Source organism: Boleophthalmus pectinirostris, unplaced genomic scaffold (genome assembly GCF_026225935.1).
Source record: "Boleophthalmus pectinirostris isolate CB_2022bp ecotype Guang Dong unplaced genomic scaffold, ASM2622593v1 HiC_scaffold_20, whole genome shotgun sequence".
Classification (NCBI taxonomy): domain Eukaryota; kingdom Metazoa; phylum Chordata; class Actinopteri; order Gobiiformes; family Gobiidae; genus Boleophthalmus; species Boleophthalmus pectinirostris.
The window spans coordinates 20,119,341-20,140,839 of NW_026571153.1; the positions used below are offsets into that span (position 1 = coordinate 20,119,341).

At 38.3% G+C, this 21,499-nt stretch overlaps 1 protein-coding gene across 1 annotated transcript in view; it reads right to left on the reverse strand.

Moving 5' to 3' along the window:
* The window catches only part of svep1 (sushi, von Willebrand factor type A, EGF and pentraxin domain containing 1), a 70,001-nt gene extending 56,518 nt beyond the window's left edge, over nucleotides 1–13,483 (reverse strand). Inside the window, 1 exon segment of the mRNA XM_020937866.2 lies at nucleotides 12,950–13,483. Within this exon segment, the coding sequence (XP_020793525.2) occupies nucleotides 12,950–13,483 (534 nt within the window).
* Nucleotides 13,484–21,499: the final 8,016 nt, after the last annotated feature.

The window sequence follows — 21,499 nt, forward strand, 5'->3', positions numbered from 1 at the left end:
ATAGAGGCTTTAAATCAGATAAAAGGACCACTCACTTGCTTAGGTGGCTTTATAAACCACTTTGGTGAGATTTCAGAAAATATGATGAAATTAAACTTAAAACTTATATTACTTAAAAAATAAACCAGCCTTTTCAGTAGGTCTCAAACAGTAATACAAAATACTGTTACTTTTCAGTCCAGTTCCACTATGTGGTGGAGTAGAAAGTAGGGCCCGACCGATATGGATATTGCTGCGGCCGATATGATACCGATAAAATGGAAGTTGGAGCTGCCGATAGCCGATATAATCGCCGATATATTTAGTGATGTAAAACCTCACTGTAAATCTTGAATTGTTTAAAAAAATTTGGTTTGGCTCTAGTGGATTTTAAATTGGGTTTATCTGGGCAACATTTATTGTTATTCTGACTCTTTACATCATATTTACAGCCTAATGGCATTTTTGCAGCTACTAGTGATGGGTATTTCAGGTCTTTTTAGAGAACCAGCTCTTTTGGTTCGGCTCACTAAAACCAGCTGGCTTTTTCGGCACAAGCGGCTCTTCAGATTGTTTTGTTGCAAGCAGGTCTAAAGCAGGACTAAACCAGAACTGAACCAGGACTGAAAAAGGACTAAACCAGAACTAAAACAGATCTAAACCATGTGTAAAACAGGTCTAAACCAGAACTGAATCCGGACTGAGTGTCTGGACTCGGTCTCTATCTCTCTCCCTCTCTCGAGCCCAAGATTAGTCCTGGTTTATTCATTTTATGCTGAACTACAGCCAAATATGCACATTTTTTCTATCCTACGCACACACAGATTTCTGAAAGTTTCGTTTTGAGCCGCTGCCGCTGTCAAACTATCACGAGTCTGCATGCGACGTGAAGAGAAAAAAAGTGAGAGAAAGAGAAAACACGGCTCCCAATGAGGAGCAGGCTCCCGTCGTTCGCTTCAAAGAGCCGGCCCGTTTTTGTCCGTGATTGACCCATCACTACTAACTAGTAAGGAAAGTACCGCTATTAGCCTTCAGCCGTAAATGCGTGTGCGCCGAGGTAATTAAATATATGTGAAAATTTCATCATTCCCACCGCTATTCACAGCTCATTTACATATCAATGCAGGTCCACTAACAAATATATGCTCAATATAGTCACTTTACAATAGGCCAATAGAAAACAATCTGAAAAAAATCTGTTTATGTGCGGGAGCTACAGCAGCTAATCGCTAACCAATAACAAATAACCAAAACTAGCTTCAAAGTTGACACATTTCCAACACTCGGCGCTCACACAGGCTCTGCACTAATAAATATCCTTTAATCCAGACTCAAAACGATTGTCCGTAAAAAGAATATAATCTCAGTGTTTGGATCTATGTCTGCGGGTTTAAACAAACACACGTGAGTGATGTGACTCTGGGGGTGTGTTCAGGGACGGTACAGACACACACACAGACAAATGACTCCGCAGATAAATACTGATGCGGAGCCACATATTCAGACATTTATCTGTCTGTAAATTGGATTAAATGAACATAATGTAGAGAGTCTAAGATTTATAACAAGGTATAACATGCCCACATGAAATATCGGCCCATATCAGCAAACATATCAGCCGATATGTTTCCGGGTGCCCATATTGGCTGATAATATCGGCCAGCCAATATATCAGTCGGGATCTAGTAGAAAGCATAGATACCTGCTCTCAAATATAGTGAAGTAAAAGTAAAAAGTACTTCCACATAAAAACAATATGCAACATGCTACTTGTCTGATAGAGGGCCTGACATCTGTTTGTCTCCACTGAGATGTTATTGCTTTGCCTGAGATGTTTCACATTATGGCATTAAAGAAATTTATCTTGTATCTATTCAAGTACAGTGGTTCTTATTTCTAAAAAACTACAGTAAAAAATATGCATTATTACTGTGAACAGGTCCAATCTGACCTGTAACTTGACCTTTTGATGTGGCCTGCTTGTCTCCATGGAGAGAGTTAAATTAAATGCCATCCTGTAGAACTTTGTTGGCTTTTAAACTACTTTGGGTAAAATATGCACATAAACTCACTGTTTCAATCACATAATGTTGTTTTAAAGACTTGGTGAGTGTGCAGTGGATACATTACACCTAAGGGACATTTTCCAGTTGGTGGATTAACTTTTCACAGAAACATTTTCATCAGAACAAGATTTTGATTTAAGATTTACAACTTATTGTGATTCATCGGCCAATAACCTCTGGGTGTTTTGAAAAACCTCCATAACTTTACATTTTACTAGTGAGTTACTACATGCTTGTATTTATTATAGTTAAAGGGCCTATATTACACAAAATTGACTCTTGTGAGCTTTAAGCCATGTTATAATGTTGTTACCTCATCCAAAACTTACCTGGAGTTGTGTTTTGTTTAATTCACACATTTTGAGTAATGCTTTATTATTATTAGTCTGTCTACATCTCCAAAGCACAAAATGCCCTGCTCGACCTTGTTATTTAATGAATTAATTAATCACTGCATTTATATAGCGCCTTTCAAGATAAACAAAGCGCTTTACAGTTCATTATTCATTCACTCAACACTCAGTGGTGGTAAGCTGTGGTAAGTGGTGGGGCAGACTGACAGAAGCAAGACTGCCAATCTGCACCATCGGCTCCTCCAGCCACCACCATCACTCATGCACACACCACCTTCATACTGGGCAATTTGGGTAAAGTGTCTTGCCTTGACACAATGACAGTTTTTGCCACTGGCGCCCCAGAGGTCTCCCATCCAAGTACTAACCAGGCCCGGCCTTGCTTAGCTTCTGAGATCTGATGGGATCCGGCTTTGACAAGCTGGTATTGTGATGACATTTGCTAGTTTAAGTGACCAGCTACCTTTTACAATTAGATCAGTAGAGATTGTCAATTCCAGGGCTAAAATCATTCAAATAATTCTAGTGAAGGTGCATGGAGTTAAAAAACTCATATTTAAAAACACGTATCACTTCATGACATCACAAAGTGGAACAGACTGTTTTCTGTGTAAAAGAAGAACACAGCCTACATAGCAAGGTTTGTGTGTTAAACATGTTTGAATGAAACAAAACACAACTTCAGGTATGTTTTTGATGAGGAAACAACATTATAACATAGATCAGAAAATAGCATAATATGGGCCCTTTAAGAGGCTAAAGCTTTGTGAACAATAGAAAGAGAAACCCAATTTATTTGAGAACTAACTATCGGATAAAGAATGTATTGAACAAACAAACCGCTACTATATTCCACCAACCCAAAATGCCTCAAGTAATAGCCCATTGTGCAATTTGAGCTTGAGCTAAATGTATAATGTCAGTCTTGTTCACCCAAAATACCAGGCAGGTCACGTCTCACTTCATGAAAAAGTGTTGCAATATAAATTTAATTATTCTGTTTCTTCCACGTATTCCTGGGTTATGTAATCTCTGAGACTGTGTTGAATCATGACATCAGAGCTTCACGGACTAAGATTTGAACGAAAACAAACAAAGGGCAACTGTGTGGAGACTACCAGTGGTGGAAGAAGTTTTTGATTTTGTCACTTAAATAAAAGTACAAATGTCAGGGCAGAAAAGATACTCAAGTAAAATTAAAAGTAAAGTATCACATGAGAAAAGCTTCAAATGTAGTGATTTTGATCAAGATTTGTGAATTTTACTTTTCAGTCCTGTTAAAAAATGTATTGGAGTAGAAAGTGCAAATACATTCTCTCAATGTATGTAATGAAGTAAAAGTAAAAAAGCTAAGTTAAAATGCACTAAAGTAAAGTATTTTTTAACATAAATGCAGTACTTTATTTGGCCTCTCACAATATCAAATTTTGTAGCACGGTATATTGCCACAGAGGAATATCATGATATACGATAACATTGAAAAGACTTTGTATCATTGAAAAAAAATAAAGAAGGATAATCCCAGTAAATCTTTTTTTTAGCATTAAAAGACCTGAGCTGTACAAATGAATAGCAGAATGAATTATAATTAGTCCTGGAAATTACTTTTACATCCCTCTAGCTCAAACCTTAGCATATTACATAAAAATAGCAGAAATTTTCCCATTATTGCAACAAAAATATGCATACAATAAATACTGAACTCAAAATATATTGTTCTAGATTTCATATATTGAACAATAAGTCCATATAAAAATTATCGTTACATACTTTATTACTTTTACTTTGTTACTTCCCACCACTGGCGACTGCTGACTCCAGACTGCCGTTGTAAAAGTGCTTATACATGGGAACACACTGGGGACTGTCATTGACTTAATACACTGTTGAAAGTCTATCCCATATCTTCCAAGCTTAGACTAGACCACGGAGACAAGCTTCCTTTGTTGATTGTTAATGGCTCCAACTGCTCCATTCTTTCCTTCGCCGCAGGAGTTAATTTATCCTGGCGCTCAGTTTAGGTGGAGATTTCCCCGAGTATAACTGGGAACTCCAAACCTCAATAGAAAAGCTTCAACTTATTGATTCTCCCGGTAAGATAAATGACTTTAGATCACCAAGGGAGTTTTGCGAAACATGGGAGTCTATTATTGCAAAAGGATGTCAGGCATAAAGGAGTTATTGCTATGAGATTTGTACTGACTCTGTTCCCATGGATTTTTAGTAAAACGTGAAAGTTTTAATAAATCAAGACACATTTGGCAACGCATTCCTGCACTATCTCTGAAAACCTAGTAACTTTGGAAATATGCGGTTGCGCGGAAACAAATGCTCATGTTTAGTTTTTTAGTTCAGTGGTATTATTTATGTCTGTTCAGGAAAAGTAAGAAAATGAACTGCTTTGAGGTAACGTAAAACAGAAATGCTGACTACTAGGGTTGTCAAAAGTATTGAAAACCAGATACTAATCAATACTAAAACTATCAAAACTGGATTCTCATTTGAGCAGGTATTGATACAAAAAAGTCACATTCACAGGACAGAAATGAACCTTTCTTGAAGCTTTAAAATGATCTTGAGCTGTATCAGAACAAGTATAAGATCACATAGGCTGCTATATGCATATGGACCACTATGGAACCAGCCTGGACGACTGAGGGATTACACAGATATAAGACCACATGGTAATATAAAAGAAAGTACTATTTTTATATTGTGACAACACTAAAGCTGACATAGCTTGTGGGTTACTTTACATTGTCTATAACAACTATTTACAGTGCCTTTAAACAAGTACATATACAGACTCCGGTACAAATAAGTCCACTGCCCACAAAAGAAAACACAACTAGGGACTTTGGCACTTTCAAATCTAACCTCAACATTGCAAGTGGCTTACTAATAGACCTACAGACAGTGAAAACATGTCATTTAGTTTGCCACTCCTGGAACGTAAGAATAATTTTGGTTTCTTTAGGTGCCAGATCATGTCACTTCTGCTACTTGGCTCTGTCAGGAAGCCAAAATAAATAATTGGGCTACAGTAATTTCTATAATTTGTTGTTTAATCCGAACTGTGGGGTTTTCAGAGAGGGAATTTCATAGTTGAGATAATTACCACCCTATTAACAAAATGACTAGGTTACAGCATCATGGTGGTCTTGCGGAAATATGATTTTCCAGTGAGTTCAGAGCAACTGTTTTATGATAATGATTCTTTGGGACTTAAAACAGCAGTTAAAAAGAACTGTGAAGATGCTGACTACAGAGTGTAAAAGTCGCTCTTGGATAAAGTAGAACACATAAATTACTGTTTAAAATTCATAAAGCCTGAGTCAGCACCACCTGCCATTCACTGCAGTGGCCTAAGCACATAACCGGGTTTGTTTAAAGCACCCATATTACACTGTTTTCTGATTTATGTTATAATGTTGTTTCCTTGTCAAAGTTCTTCTCTCTCTTCTACCTTGTGATGTCATGTGGTAAAGGAAGTGCTCCACTGTGTTTTTAAATTCTATACACTGTAATCATTTCACAAGGTGGAACAGAGCATTTTGAGCTTTGGAGATGTAGACACACTAATAGTAAAGGGTTGCTCAACTTGTGAATTAAACACACAGCGCAACTTCAGGTATGTTTTAGAGGTGGTTTAAGGCTTACAAGAGTCAATTTTGTGACCTTTAAGTGTCACGGTCTATAATAGTCAAGTCATGCCTTTTCCCACACTTAAAAACGACATGGACCTCTTCCTATATTACCACATGACATCACAAAGTGGAATAGAGTTTTTTGAGAGAAGAACTCAGCCTAAATATGCAGGATTTGTGTGTTAAAGATGTGCGTTTGTGAGCCGTAGCCATATAGTCAAATAGACAGTATAACAGAAAGCTAATGGATGGGAAATTCAGAATATAAGAAGAGATTGTTAACAGGCAAATGTGGTTTCTTATTGTAGTCTGGGTCAGGAGATATAAAAAAGCGCAGACATTGTGGCTGTGAGATCGGCCTCAGTCACTTCATTTTCATTGACTAATTCTCTCAAACAGGACAGTCTGGGTTTGGCAGCAGCTCAGCCTGACCATGGGAGCACTGTCTGAGCCAAGTGGGACACTGTCACATACCACAAATAGTAAACTCAGAGACACTACTCAATGACAAGGAAGCTCCAGTCCCCAGATCTTTACAAGTGAGCGTCAAAGAGTAGTATGATCCATTTCTATTCTCTATACAAATTTTTTAAAAAATCCTTTTATCATGTAAACCTAACCATTTTTCCTTTCTGTCTTTTCTTATTTCTTAACAAATGTTGCCAAATTTCTGCCATATCTGACTATCCCCAAATTATTACCCCCAAAAAACTAGTCTCAGTAGTTTACAGTTACTTTTTTCATTTATAAATCCTTTTTTAGTGCATGAGAATCTCCAATGTATCCCATCCCCAGACTCACTTATATCTCCTTTAAATATAAAAGTAAGACTTTCCGGTGGGTATAGATATAGTACCTACATATTGGTCCTAAAATATTGGCAGAGGTCAACTGCTATTTTTTTCTGTATTCTGTATTGACACTGGCCATAAAATACATATTGGTTGATCTTTTTTTTTTATTTATTTTTTTTTATAAAAGACAAAAAATAACCAAAAAGTCCCTAGTCTCGCAACAACACCATGTGACACAGTTAAAAGCCTCAAAATAGTGTAATTACAGTCCATGCTTTGTAGGAGCACAGGACAACACTAACTTTGAAAATCTCCACCTGATCTTCTGTCAACAATTCCTCAACAGATTTGGTACAAGGTCAAAGGGTCACTCAACACATGTAGAGCACTCAAACACACTGCTCCTATTAGGGTTGTCAAAGTACAGAAAATCAGATCAAAAACTAATACTGAAATTAGATTCACTCATTTCAGCAAGTATGGATTCTGAAACATTCACACTCAGGGAACAAAAGGAACCTGAATAGCTTTTGAAAGATCTTGAGCTGTATCAGAACAAGTATAAGATGACACAGACTACGTAGCGTACACACATGGACCACTATGGAACCTATGACTGAGGGATTACACATAATAAAGAATAAATAAAGAGTGTTTTTGTGGTATTGGAATTAGTATTGAGTATCAAGCTTATTTCTTAGTATCAGTGTCGAGTATGACATTTTAATATTGGGAAAACAGCTCATATTGTCAACTTTTTTCAATAAGTGTAATGCCAAACTGTGAAAGATTCCAGACAATATCTACATGGAGAGAAGCAGGTGAAAGACCCTCCACCAGAAGAGTTACAAAGCGCATCTTTAACAAACTGGACCTGTCTTTGGATTGCTATGGATCTTACCTGGACGACTGAGGGATTACACAGACAAATGATGAAATAATGAGAAATCCTTGGGGTTCACCAAGACGCACAGAGGTCGGAAAGTAAAGGCCCCCATTTTTGGAAAATATTCAGTATCTGTTTCCCAGAGACTGAGATACGGTCAAATGAGACAACAGAGAAAAAGCTGTCTGCTGTGAACATGTCAGCACAAAGGAAACAACTGACACACTCAAATATATTTAACATTTTAACATGTGTTGTTTTGTTTTGCAAAAGAAAGAAGAGGCCAGAGAATGCACTTTTGGGGGTTACTGAACAAAGACTGGAAAGCAGTTGTGAATATTTCTCCAGAGCCAAGAGCTCTTCCTCCAAAACAATGACCACAGCAGACACACGGAAATCTCGACAGAAACAGAAAAAATTTGAAGTGTAAGAGAAATGTCTCTTCATCTACAGATAAACGAGGCAAAGCAAGGCACCGACATTGTAACATGTTAATATATTATTTAATGTACTGGTATGAATTTTATGCTACTTAGTTGGATCCAGTTCATTGTTTTCAAAAACATCACACATTCCTCTGATGTATATGTGGCATTATATAGAGAAAAGCCCTTGTCTGGTGTCTTCTGTTTCTGCCTTTACTCTGTCTCTACTCTACTCTGTCTGTCTGACGCAGTGATGTGAAGGAAATAGTTAAGTTGCGATGTTTGCTGAAACTGTTTTCTTATTATGACTTTATCAGAGATAATCAATGGTCAAACTGATGCTCCTCAAAACATTTTGACCAAACCAGAATCACAGACTTTCAAAACTCAGACACAAGCTCAGGGGATTGTTTTAAATTTCCACCCGAGTCTTCTCCAACATTAACATCTCGTCTGAAAGTGAGTGTTTTATGCAAGGCAAGAACTGCTACAGTCCATCTCCATGGGCCTAATATAAGCAGCTTACACAAGCCTCATTTAATCTAATAGACAGTGTTTTGAAAAACAATACCACATATTTGACTGTGATACGTCAAAGCCTGACACAAATGTTCCCCTGCCTGGGCAGAGGGCTGTCTGTCTGAGTGATGGGAGGTAAATGGAGGCAATAGGAAAAAGTGCAGACCTGCTGGAATGAAGAGACCACACAAACCCGCCCCTGGGTCCAGTCGCCCTGAGCCGCTGTGGTCTGGCACAGGCCGATAATGAAGGTCATCCTTTAAAGACGAGCAGCTCAGACAAGTGCTCTGGTACAGCGTTTAACTTTACTTTCACATTACTTTAACATTATGCGCCCAGTGGTTTTGCACGTGGGCCACAATAACTAATAAAGTCACACATCTTCACTTCAGGAATTCCCTGAACTTGGACTAAATATGAAGTAACAACTTTTTTCCATGTGCATAATAACTGTATAATCCCCACAAACGCACAGCCACATCCACAGCTATAATGAATGAGCCCTGAATACATGTGAAAAGGACACGCTCTAGTGTGACCGTGGAGTCATTTGAATCTAAGCACCTGACGCTGGACAACATTTGACATTTACCAGTAGTTAAATGTGAACTCTCTTTCCAACAGTTTTCCTGACATTCTACTTTCTTGTGTCTTTTACACAGTGGTTGGATGCAAATGCCTGGTTCCACTCTGCAGACAGCCTGGCTCAAGAAGGCTGCCAAGACACCATCTCTTCAGGGTCTAACTGAGGGCAGGGTAATGGCAAACTTAGGTGAATTGTCACATGGATAAATTAATCTTCTTAGGCCGACTCCACAATGAATACTGCTTAGTGTTGAACTGTATTTTGAGAGACTTAAAAGCAACTATTAAGAGCCTGTGGAAAAGGCAATAACTCTTGGATCAACCGGATAGCAAGCAACTGGAATCATTAAAACATGCAGTCTCAGAAGCCTTGAGACATTTAGCCAAGTATGAAGGAAATCAATGGAAACTAAATATAAAAGCAGAAAAAAGGTATCTTCTGGTGAACACAATATAATCTAAACTACAATCATTCAATAGCTGCTCCATAACACTTCTAACCTGTGATTTTGGCTACTACAACTATCCCAGTCTTTAAAGTGCATCAGCTGTTGACTTCATTTTCAAGACTAAACTAAAAACCTTCGTAGTTTACATTTGAGCTGAATGAGACAGACACAGACAGAGACGCCGTCTGCTGGAGGAGAGCCCTGTCCCTACATGCACGGCTGGTGGAAAAATGTTTCTCCTAATGGATCCCAGCTTTCTGCAGAACTTTTGGCGTATCAGACTCAGCCAAAAGAATTGCAAACGCCATATTATAATTACAACAATTAGCTATTCTCCTCTTGGCAGTATAAGTGTGTAAAAATATCAAAATATCAATATATATTGTGATACCAAATTTGGTGATACAGTATCGTCAGTGATGGGAAGAATGCTTTGAAAATGTTTAGTTAGTAGTTTAGTTACAGACTTTTGAATCCCAGCATTAAAATGTATTTTGTAATATATTATGATACATGGTATGGAGAACTGTATTCTGAATACGCAGGGTTGCATTAAACTATAGTGCCAAGAGACAATATACTTTATATCTGTTCCACCATTTGTTCTGCATTTATTTCCCACTGATCAGAGAAGTAAAAATCACACATCACCACAAGAGCAGTGTTTTATTTTTTCTAATTATGGGCACTCTAAATAGTGTGATAAAGTACTACCATGTATTTCTTTGATTTTAGAAAAGTAACTGTATTCTGAATAACAACAAATGAAAAAGTAACTGAATCAGAATACAGATACTCAAAATTTGTTGTCAGAATATGTATTCTCAGTACATTTTCAACATGGAGTATCGTTATCATGTAACCTGCTTGTCTCCCTTGGTTTATACTGTGGATATACTGTGGTTCTAGACAAACCAATAAGATTTCCATGGACATAACCAGGTGGCGAACCTTCCACTAGAAATGTTATGCAACGCACCTTTAGAAAAAGCACCAATATTTTGTGCTGAAAAGTACATTCTACTGTCTTAATATCAAAATCGAGTTTGAAATTTTAGTATCGGGACAACAAACACTCAGTTTCATATAGACTCGACTTACCTAGATCAACTACTCGCTTTGCCATGGTCTGAGACTAATATATTAACAACTAAAACGCTCCAAACTCAACCATCTTGGACCATGAGACAGTTGCATCATAGTTCAGTCGGTGCACGATGACAAGCGGATGTGGGGCTTTCGATCACTGTTAACAGACCACACTTTTATGTAGCTAATGGAAACAGACGATAAATGCTCTTTTTTCTTTTTCCAGTTAGATTCAGACAGAAGATAAAACTACCAGAGATCATGCTGATAAATCACAGATGGCCCTTTTTTTTAACACTGCTTCCTCAATCACACAAAAACACACAGTAAATGTCAGACCGAATCTGTCAGGTGAGGGCTACTTTTGGGGGATGTGGTCTTTAGTTTGGTATCTGTTAGGCTCATTTGTCTTTCCAGAGAGACTGCATGAGGCTCTGCTATTACTCATGCGCTGCCTGGATGAGCCCAAAGACTCCACATGGGAAAAATACCAGAATATGAAAATTTCAGTTTCTTTTTCATAATTAAAAATGGGTTGGGACCATATCTCTTGCCAGTAAGAGGTACTGCAAGATAAAATTACCACAAGATTTTGTACACACATGGAAAATTAGCTCATGTATTTACTTTTGAATTAGACAAAAAAGGATTGCTTGATTAAATCCTTTTGAGAAGAGATCAAAAAACCAATGCTACAATTACAGAAAAAATTTTAAAGGTGCACTAGGTAACTTTTTGGTTGGGGGTTTGTCACCTGCTTGTTTCTACGAATATGTCTTTGCTCCACCTGGAATGTTCCACAATATGACATTAAACAGCTCTACTTTACATTACATTTATTAAATTACAGGTGGTTTTATAGATTTATATATCTGACTGTGAGTGGGGCCGCCTCTCCACAGATCTGACCTGTAACTTGGTCTGGTTTGGTCTCCATGATGATAGAAAGGTTTAATACCATACTGTGAAACATTCCAGACACAGCAATAACATCTCCATGGAGTAAAGCATTTGACAGCTCCTCCACCAGAAAAGTTATGCACCTTTAAATAAAATGAATCACAAATTGTGTAGCCAAATTTGTAAAGTGAATCACCACTAATTTATTTATTAAGAAATTCTCAATCTCATCTTGCCTCAGTCTTATGGACTCAATCTCGCCTTGTGTCTCTTCCCCTCTAATTAAAAAGAATCAGTCATGATTTTGGTTGGTCAAAGGAAAGTTCTGTTTGGGTCAGTTGATGTCTCTGACTATATCACTGGATGAATCAGCTCAGACATTTTGAGTGTTTTTAGTTGCAGATAAGGCATTGGGCTCCTTAGAAACCCTTTTCTTGGTATTGTTGTGGTCTTTAGCAGTTGGGGCACCGCCAGCAGCCTTCTTATCAGCACTTAACTAAACAGGGTGCGCTTAGAACCTGTCCTGAGGGCCAAATTTTTAAGACTAAGTCCGGGGCCGCTTTCCAAAACCATTAACCCTAAAACCAGACCAGTAAATATGCCACAGCTAAACAAAAGTAATTCTCAAATGTTGTCTCGGCATTTAATCATTTAGTAGTATTGAGTTTCACACATTATGTTACACTGGAGTTTAGTGAACATCAGTATTCTCTAAACAATTGGTTCTCAAACTTTAGTCACCACCTAATATTTGGCCTTTCGAGCACCAGATCCTAATCAAGTCAGGACTAATCAAGGTCCGACTTAAAGCTAAACTAAACCAAGGCTAATATTGGACTACACCTTTGCTATACTAACACATGGATGTGAATTCAGTGACAGTACGTACCATAGTTTGAGAAACACTGTTCTAAACACAAATCAGTGGTGATGCTTCTGTTCAAATGATTCTGTGTAAAATAAAGGTACTCCTGTCATCATCAAATGCAGGGCTGAGGTGTGAGTGTTTCTGTACAGAGCTTTTACAGCTGGACCTGGTCTGGAGAGATCAACAGTGCCATATGTCCAGGATTCATTGATGTGTTTGGTGTCAGTTCAATCAACAAGCAATAAAAAACACATTGACCTCTTGCTGCGCACTTTAACCTCCACCCTCAGTCGTCCAGAGACGAGTTCAGGTGCAGTGTAAACTGTCTGTGTCAGTGTAAGTGGATAAAGCATAAAAGAGATTATGGGACGGACAGGGGCTTGACTCACCGCTGCTCGCTGGAAGGCCCCCTTAGTGAAGGTGCCTCCTCCTCTGTAGTTGATGGCTGGGATCTCCTGGTTGAACAGGGAGCACTTGTGCTGGTTGGATTTGGGCGCTGAGATGTGGTCGACTCGAGCCACGACGTGTGTTTTGGATGAGAAGGTGACCAGTGCCACTCGTGTGTTCTCAGGAGACACGGGGAAGTCTGATAACATCTTACGCACAAATTTCAGCTCACTGAGGAAGTTAGTGGCTCCAACACTTGAAGACTCATCCACCAAAAACACCAGGTCCAGACACAGGCTCTTCTCACGAAGCTCACGGAGGTTTTTCTTAAATGTCTGTCCAAGTCTCTCCACCTTGCGCTCTGCACTTTCTGATAGGTTTCCTGCAGGTGGTGCAGAGGTTAACAATGACATTTGCCTTGACCTGGTCTGGACCTGGGACTGCTGACCAGCTACGGTGCTCCATACATCCAAGATGCAAAGAAAAAGAAACAAACAAGTCCATGACAGTGTCAAAGAGTACCTTTGAAAATACATAATGATTTAATTAATAACAAGACAATTTATGCAGCGAGACAATCTACGCTGAGGACAGTGCAATGACGAAAGCCCAAAGTGTCCTATCACTCAGAGTGTCCAGGAACATATCAGACAGAAAGGGGTCCTGGTGCAGCTCCTCAAAAGCATTGCTGTAATGAAAGTGCAGATTTCCTCTTCTTTAAAATGCTTCAAAGTCCATTCGTTTAGCTTCAGTTGCACCAGTCAGCTGAAATAAATAGTCTTCCAATGCATCTGCAGGTCCCTCCAAAGAAAATCTGTGTAAACTGCTTCTTTCCTGGTTCCTTTAGGGTTTAAGACTGGACTGCTGCAAGTCTGGGTGTTATGTTCTCTGTCTCCAACTGTGCACCTCTGTGGCTGTCACTCAGTCTCACATTCAGTGCATTTGATCAAAAAGCTTGTGCCCATTCAGTCCTGTTCAGATCTGCACAGCTACTGGTCCCCCCTCTGCTTCTGCCTGCCTGTCCAGCCAAGCTCTAAACTCCAGCTCCCCTCTGCTCCCCAAATCATTAAAAACAGCGGAGGAGGAGGAGAGAGGGGGAAAGTTAAGAGGAAAAGGGGCTGTCCCGTCGCAGTGAAGTCATACTCCCTCCTCCCCCTCTGCCCTATCTCTGTGGCTCACCCTGCACCTCCAGTCTCTGCAGCAATTATCAATATTCCTTACCCCTATTGGTAGTTTTCAGATTGTAGAATGGGATGATGTCATAATCCCAAATGGAGGAGAAGGAGTCAGATTTTTCCCATTGATTACATTGTACTTTGCCATGAAATATCCAAAAGATTAACACATACATTTTGGATTTGATAATTTCTATTACTGACTAGACCCAAGAGTTCACTATATTACAACAGAAATTTGCATTTTAACAATATCAATTTAACCTGCCCCCATCTGTATTAAACATTTGCAACTTAGAAGAGATAGTCTCTGTTAGTATTTATGAATAGAACAAATCCATGTTTGAATATATGTTACATTAATGACTGATTTGCTTTTATGCCAACACTATATATAATAAACCTGGAACGAAGACTTAATTTTATAATGAATAAATAGTTTAAGATATTAGACCTGAGGAGTGGAGCTGTCAAAAGCATCAAAAATCAGATACTAATCGATAAAACTAATAAGTTTGAAATTTTAATACCGTGACAACACTAGTATGTTGTGGAAAAGAGCTTTATCAGATCAGCTCAATATTATTTTCCGCTTTCCGCTCCTTTCTCCTCCGTATGTCCTGTTTAAGAAATGAAATACAGCTCGGATAAATGCTATCTGGATGTGTCTATTCCCTGCAGCACCACAGGGATTACACACAGTTAGATTTGCTGTGTTCTCCAATTATTATGGGCTCTCCTCTTTCTCCTTCCCTCCACCGAGATGTTTTTCTTCTTGATACTATCTGTAACTGAAGCACAGGCAGGCGCTGCAAAGAGACACTGCACCTAATAAACAATAAGAGCTCATATTTAGTCAGAGATTTGACCTTTGTTTAACCATGAAAAGCCCAGAGATTCAGTCTTTTTGCAGGGAAGTCTTTGACAGAATCTTATTTCAAAGGTCCTATTTTACACAAAATTGATTATTGTGAGCTTTAAGCCATGTTAGAATGTTGTTACCTCCTCAAAAACATATCTGGAGTTGAGTTTTGGTTCATTCACATTTTTATTTCACTCACCTTTATTATTAGTCTTTTACATCTCCAAGCCCCACAATGCTCCTTTCCAACATGTGATGTCGTGAAGAGGTATTTTTCAAGTTAACAGTGACTTTTTACATTTTGTTCAGTAGAGAATGGAAATTCCAGGGCTGAAATTGTCCAAATGATTGTAGTGAAGGTGTATGGAGTTTAAAAACACAGCAGAGCACTTCATATATTACCAAATTACATCAGAAGGTAGTAGTGGAGTGTTTTGAGAGAAGAACTCTGACTAACTCTTCCATAGGATTTTTATGTTAAACATGTGTGAATAAAACAAACACAACTCTGAGGATGTTTGCGATGAGGAACCAACATTACAAAGTAGATCAGAAAATAGTCAGGTTTCAGGTTTTTGTTTTGCTTTGAATTTCTGTAAATGTGTTTAGCACATAATGTATGGCTTACTCGTTTAGAAGCTCTCCTCCACTGGGGACAACTTCAACTGTAGATGTCTGAAAACAGAAATGGTCAGTTAGCATCATACTGCCCCCCCTCTAACGGGTCAGTGAAAATGTGGGGCAGGACCAGGCTCACATGCCGATATGAAAACAGACAAAGTGAAAGGGGGATGAGCACAGCTGTGACTTCCTGCTTTTGGCCTCCAGACTTTCGTGGGGGTCCTGAGGGAAAGAGGGGGCTGGTGATGCTAATTTTCAATGGGGGTTGTGCTTTCAAATTCAGAAGAAGGTGTCATTTTAAAGTGCATTGTGCATGTGTTTTCTGGTAGAGGGTCTGTCAAATGCTTTTCTCTATGGAGATGTGTTGCTTTGTCTGGAATGTTTCACAGTATGGTATTAAACCTTTCTATCTTCATGGAGACTGAACCAGACCAAGTTACAGGTCAGATCTGTGAAGAGGCGATCCTGCTCACAGTATGAATGCAATTTTTTTAGGTATTTTTAAGCAATACAATCACCTGTATTTGAATAAATTTAAGTCAGCGCTATTTACTCAACCTGTGGAAAATTCGAGGCAGAGCAATGACATCTCCATAGAAACAAGCAGGTGACGGACTGTCAAACAAAAAAATGACATAGTGCACCTTTAAATGACAAACCACATGTAAAACCTTTGTGTTATATTTCAAGTCCAAAAAAAGAGCTGAAAATGTTGTGTTATGCTATATAACAAAAGAGACTAAACAAGCATGAAGAGAACAGTGTACTTACACAGTTCTGCTCAAATTTCAGTCTGCCATCCAACAATTAAAGTCCTTTTCTTAGAAGTCCCTTTGCAAAAACAACAATTTGGACACAGAGAGAAGGATGTGTTACGAAAACAGCCAGACATGCCCCACTGGAGGGAATAGTTGAGACCAGGACAAGTCAAAGATTACAGACCACAGCATAGACCTGCACTTAGGGGCCAGTTTTTAGGTCTTTAAAATAGATCCTCTGTGAAGGGTGTCATTCGTCCATGCTGAACGGAAATGGTCTGAGTCAACTGGATGAAGGTATCTTAATAATTGCAAGTTCATGAAAGACTCCTTTAAGTTGTCTAAAGGCTGTCAGACGCCCAAAAACAGCTAAGAAGAAAGAATCAAATCCAAGGTCGAGCCTAGACGTATTCAATCACTTTCCTCGATCTGGAAATGGCATTCAGACTGACTGTGAATGCACCAGGATTTAGAACTTTATGTGGTCTGGCCAAATACTTTTCTGAACTAGTGTAACTGTTATGTTTTAATGTGGTTTTGTGACTTACCTTTTTGTAGCTCGGCCTAAAAGTTAGCATAAGAAAAGCCTAAGTATGACTATGAACAGAGACACATGACTCTTGTGAGTTTTAAGCGCTGTTAGAATATTGTTACCCCCTCAAAAACATACCTGGATTTGTGTTTTGTTTCATTTGCATAGGGGTGTGTGTGATAAACATGTGTGAATGAAACAAAACACTCCAGGTATCTTTGTGAGATCAGAAAATATCATAAAATGGGCCCTTTAATTTAGCCTGTTTTGGTTAATTAAATATTTCTAAAAAACGAGAATACGCATAAAAACCGACATATTATATAGGCCTACAACCTACAGTCTATATTTTTCTCAATGAAAAGTTGTCATTGCCATTAAAATGTTGACTATTTGGGTGTGTGCTGTTGCAAACCGCTATAAAACACTGTAATGTATGTTCAAATCTGAATTTGTGGTAGAGGAGTTTGTTTGTTTGGAGCTTGTTTGGATACAGAAATCGTTAACTTGCTTTTAATACTTTTTTACGTTTTATGTCTGCCTTTGAAGTTTACAAAAGGAAAGCCTCTCCGTGACAATCGTGTCATCATTTGGAAATGGTGCAGAGCAATAAACTAACCAGATAGTCCACCGCAGACCAAGAATGACAGTGTTTTAAGTCGTTAATGCTCTAATTTTGTTCGCGAGTTAATTAGCTAGCTAGTCACTTATCTACGTCACTGCAATAAAACTCAAAAGCTCTGGTTTTAACCTAATGAAATGCGGACGAGTCAGTACTTTAAAGCACGAATAAACTTCACATTTTCTACAACACAATGTGTAAAACCCTTACCATTATATCTCTAAGTAATGCTCTCAGACTGAAGTGCACACTTTCCCTGTGGGGCACTGCTCCCTTCAGGAAGCCACGTGCCAGTGCGCGCGGACACGGCATGGGTGCGCTGCGTATATTTGACCACGAGGTGGCGGCGGTGCTTAAAATAAAACATCATATTGTTGGCAAAGAAAAACAATACGCCGAATAATAATATAATAAAAATGATGATAAGAGATAAAATAATAACCATAATCACAATCCTGTTAATTTACGGTAACCTTTTTAACCCAACGAAAATAAAACTTAATGAAAATGAGACATGAAAAATAAGCAACAGTTCTATAACTTGCTAAATGTTACATACTTGTCTTGTTTTTCATATACAGTCTATGTATATATACAGTTTATGGCCTTTGCCCTTGAAGTAACTCTGAGTGCTCATCAAAGGGAGACGTGGTGTCCCTTAGTTCACAGAATCACATCTGCTTCTCTGCAGACATCTTCAACCTGTGGACTCTTACTACAGTCTGCAGCTGTCCAAGCACATGGTCTAAAGACTAGCTTCATTAAAATGTTTCATTCTATTTTTTGAGAATGGGGTCCATCAGCTAAATAAATGAATGAATAAAACAGCTTTATCCTACAATACTATATATCAACAGCCTACACATGTTTATCAAATTTAGATGTTCACTATGTATCTTTACTGGTCTAGGGTCCACCATCTGCTTTTGTCCATGGATATGTGATTGGAATGTACCACAATATGGTATTAAGCTTAACTGTCTTATACTGATTCTTTTACAGAGGATGTTTTTCAAAAAATACCTTGAATAAAATTAATTCTTACTATGAGGTTTGCTTTTCTGACCTGTACTTGACCAGGATGGAGAGAGATACATTTAATGCCATATGTATTGGATACTCCACGCAAAGAAATAATATCTCCATGGAGACAATAAAATAATTTGGACTTTACCATAAATGTGGTGTATTGCCAGTTGGACACATATAGTCTCACGTTAAGGCTTTTATTTCATTATAATTTGCTGAGGGGGTGGTCAGTATCATGTGGTACAGGGTGTTGGTTGGTCTATTTCAGCAGAATACTAATACACACGATCAGAATGCAGTATGTGTCTCATATCAGCACCTGTCTATAGATCTATGTCTACGTGTGTTTGGGGGCGTAACATAACTCGTGTTCTTATGACGGCACAGAGACGAATGGTTTTATGTTTGCTAACGCTATTTATAGTTCTGGCTGCGATCACATGCAGTGTAAATATTTTATAAGCCCCACTGGTCTAAGAAAAGTGACGCCCTTGAAAAAGACAAGATCTAACCTCCCTCATGGACAAAACTCACACATTACTATCTATCAAGCTGCTATGTACTGCTATATTACTGATGGATGTCTTGTTTTAACCAACTGCTGATCAATATTGTGCAAGGGTAAAAATGCACAATGAGGCCACAAATACATTGATTACTATTTAAATATAGGCGTAAGTGCTTTCTTAAAGATGGCCAAATGCTTTTAGGGTATAATGTGAAACTACAACATATTATTTTACTTTTTTATTGTGACCATTTATTCATTTTATTTTATTTTATTATTATTATTTTTTGGAGGTAGAAATAAATTATTTTTTATAGATTTTGTTAGGTTCAAATTAAATGCTTTTAAAATACATAGTGGATTTATGTTGCGAGTGTACCATGTCAGATGATTAAGTGCCCTTAGGCAAGTAATCAATCATTCATCAAACAATGGCAAAACCTGGAAACCAGTCAAGGCATGCAAATAGCCAACAATCCCCCCATGGTAACAAGCGCTTGTGCATTAAATGTTCTTATTATGAGTTTACAGCATCATTCTACAAAGGCTGTGTGTAATCAAGATGTCTGATGAATGCATCCAGAACAGACTGCTACAATATGACCACAAAGGAGAGAGAGAGATATTACTATTAATCACAAGAGAAATTTTAAGTTTTGCTGCAGCAACATTTCCACTGTGCTTTTCACTCACCTTTGTGTTTCAGTCAAAAGTCTCATTGCAGTTTAAAAGGAGGACTGGTCAGGTAGGGTCAGCAAATCTGTGTTAGGCCAGATTAAGGAGAGGAAGAGCTAAAAATGTCCCTTCTCTGTGTCCTGCAGCATCTCTGCAGTGTCTAGGGGGAGGCAAGTGAACACAACAGGAAAGGCCTCACTTTCACTCAGCTCTGGTGTTTCGGATGGTGATGAAATGGTTTATTTCCTTTGTATTTCCTCTGGAAGGTCTTGTAGTCTTTCCTCTGGAAGGTCTTTTGTCATATTTGCTGTCACATATGGTGTAAAAAGCCTAGCATCTCAAATGTTCATAGCTGGCCTCTTGTCTCCATGGATATGGGGGGGGATTGTTCCTTTCACAATTTCCAAAAGTCCCTTAATTGTGTCCTTTGAACTGCACCTGCTGCACTTCTTAGTTGGTTAAAATTCCATCAGTTACTACTGGGTTGTCAAAAGTAGCCTATTGAAAATCAGATCCTAATCAATACTGAAGATGGTATTAAAACTAGATGCTGATTTCAGTATTTGAGTATCAATAATAAAAAAAGTTGTATTCACAGAACAAAAATTAACATTTCCTGAATAGCTTTGAAATGATTTTGAGCTGTATCAGAACAAGTGTAAGAGCACAAAGACTAACATAAGACCACTATAGAACCTACCTGGACAACTGAGGGATTACACAGATGTAAGACTGCATGGTCATAAAGAAGGTATTATTATTTAATGTTGAGAAATAAATAATGTTTTTGATTACCAATGTGGTATTGGAATCTGTATTGAGAATCAAGTCTATTTTTTAATATCGAATCAAATTTGAAATTTTAGTATTGTGTCACTACTACAAACATATATGAGATGCAGTTTACCTTGCAATTTTCATTCAACTATGAGAAATTCTTTAGTTATTCTGACTGTTGGACACACTTTGAGAGAATCATGGATGGTGTAACTGTGTGTATGCAATGACTGTGTAAATAACAGTCATGTCCATCTCTGGTGTTAGATGTTTGCTGACATTTGTTCCACTAAAAGACTGAATGAGCACAGCAAACAGGTGTGCTCAACAAAACTATACTAGCTCGCACTTTTCACACACCCATGACATCTGGCAAGTCACACGCTGATTGGTTCAATGTATGTCTTTTGTGTAATTTAGTTATTATTTATATTTTTTTTCTTTATTTATTTATTTACAATACAGTCCATCCATCTATTTTCTTCTGCTTATCGAGGCTCAGGTTTCAGAGGCAGCAGTTTAAGAAGGGACCCCCAGACTTCCCTCACTCCAGACACTTCCTGCAGCTCCTCCGGTGGTATCCAAAGGTGTTCCGAGGCCAGCCATAGACATAGTCCCTCCCCTTCTCTGTGGCCTCCTCTTGAACAGATGCCCTCCCTTCAGCTAGCTCCTGTCGATGTAGAGGAGCAGCGGCTCCACTCCGAGCTCCTCCCGACTAAATGCACAGTAATTTCACAAAATAATTACAACATGTAACAATTACAATTACAAGTAGTTATCATAATAATACTCACATACAGAGAATATGGAAAACATCCATATATTACAAATATCAGGTATTTATTTTATTTTTAATAATACTTTTATTTGCCTTTTCTTTAACCTTATTTTTGTGTTTGTATGCCCACAGCTATGGGTCTTTGAGGGGGTACAGTCTAAGGCCCATAGCTGTGGACATACATAGAGTTAACAGAATATGGGGAATTAACCGAA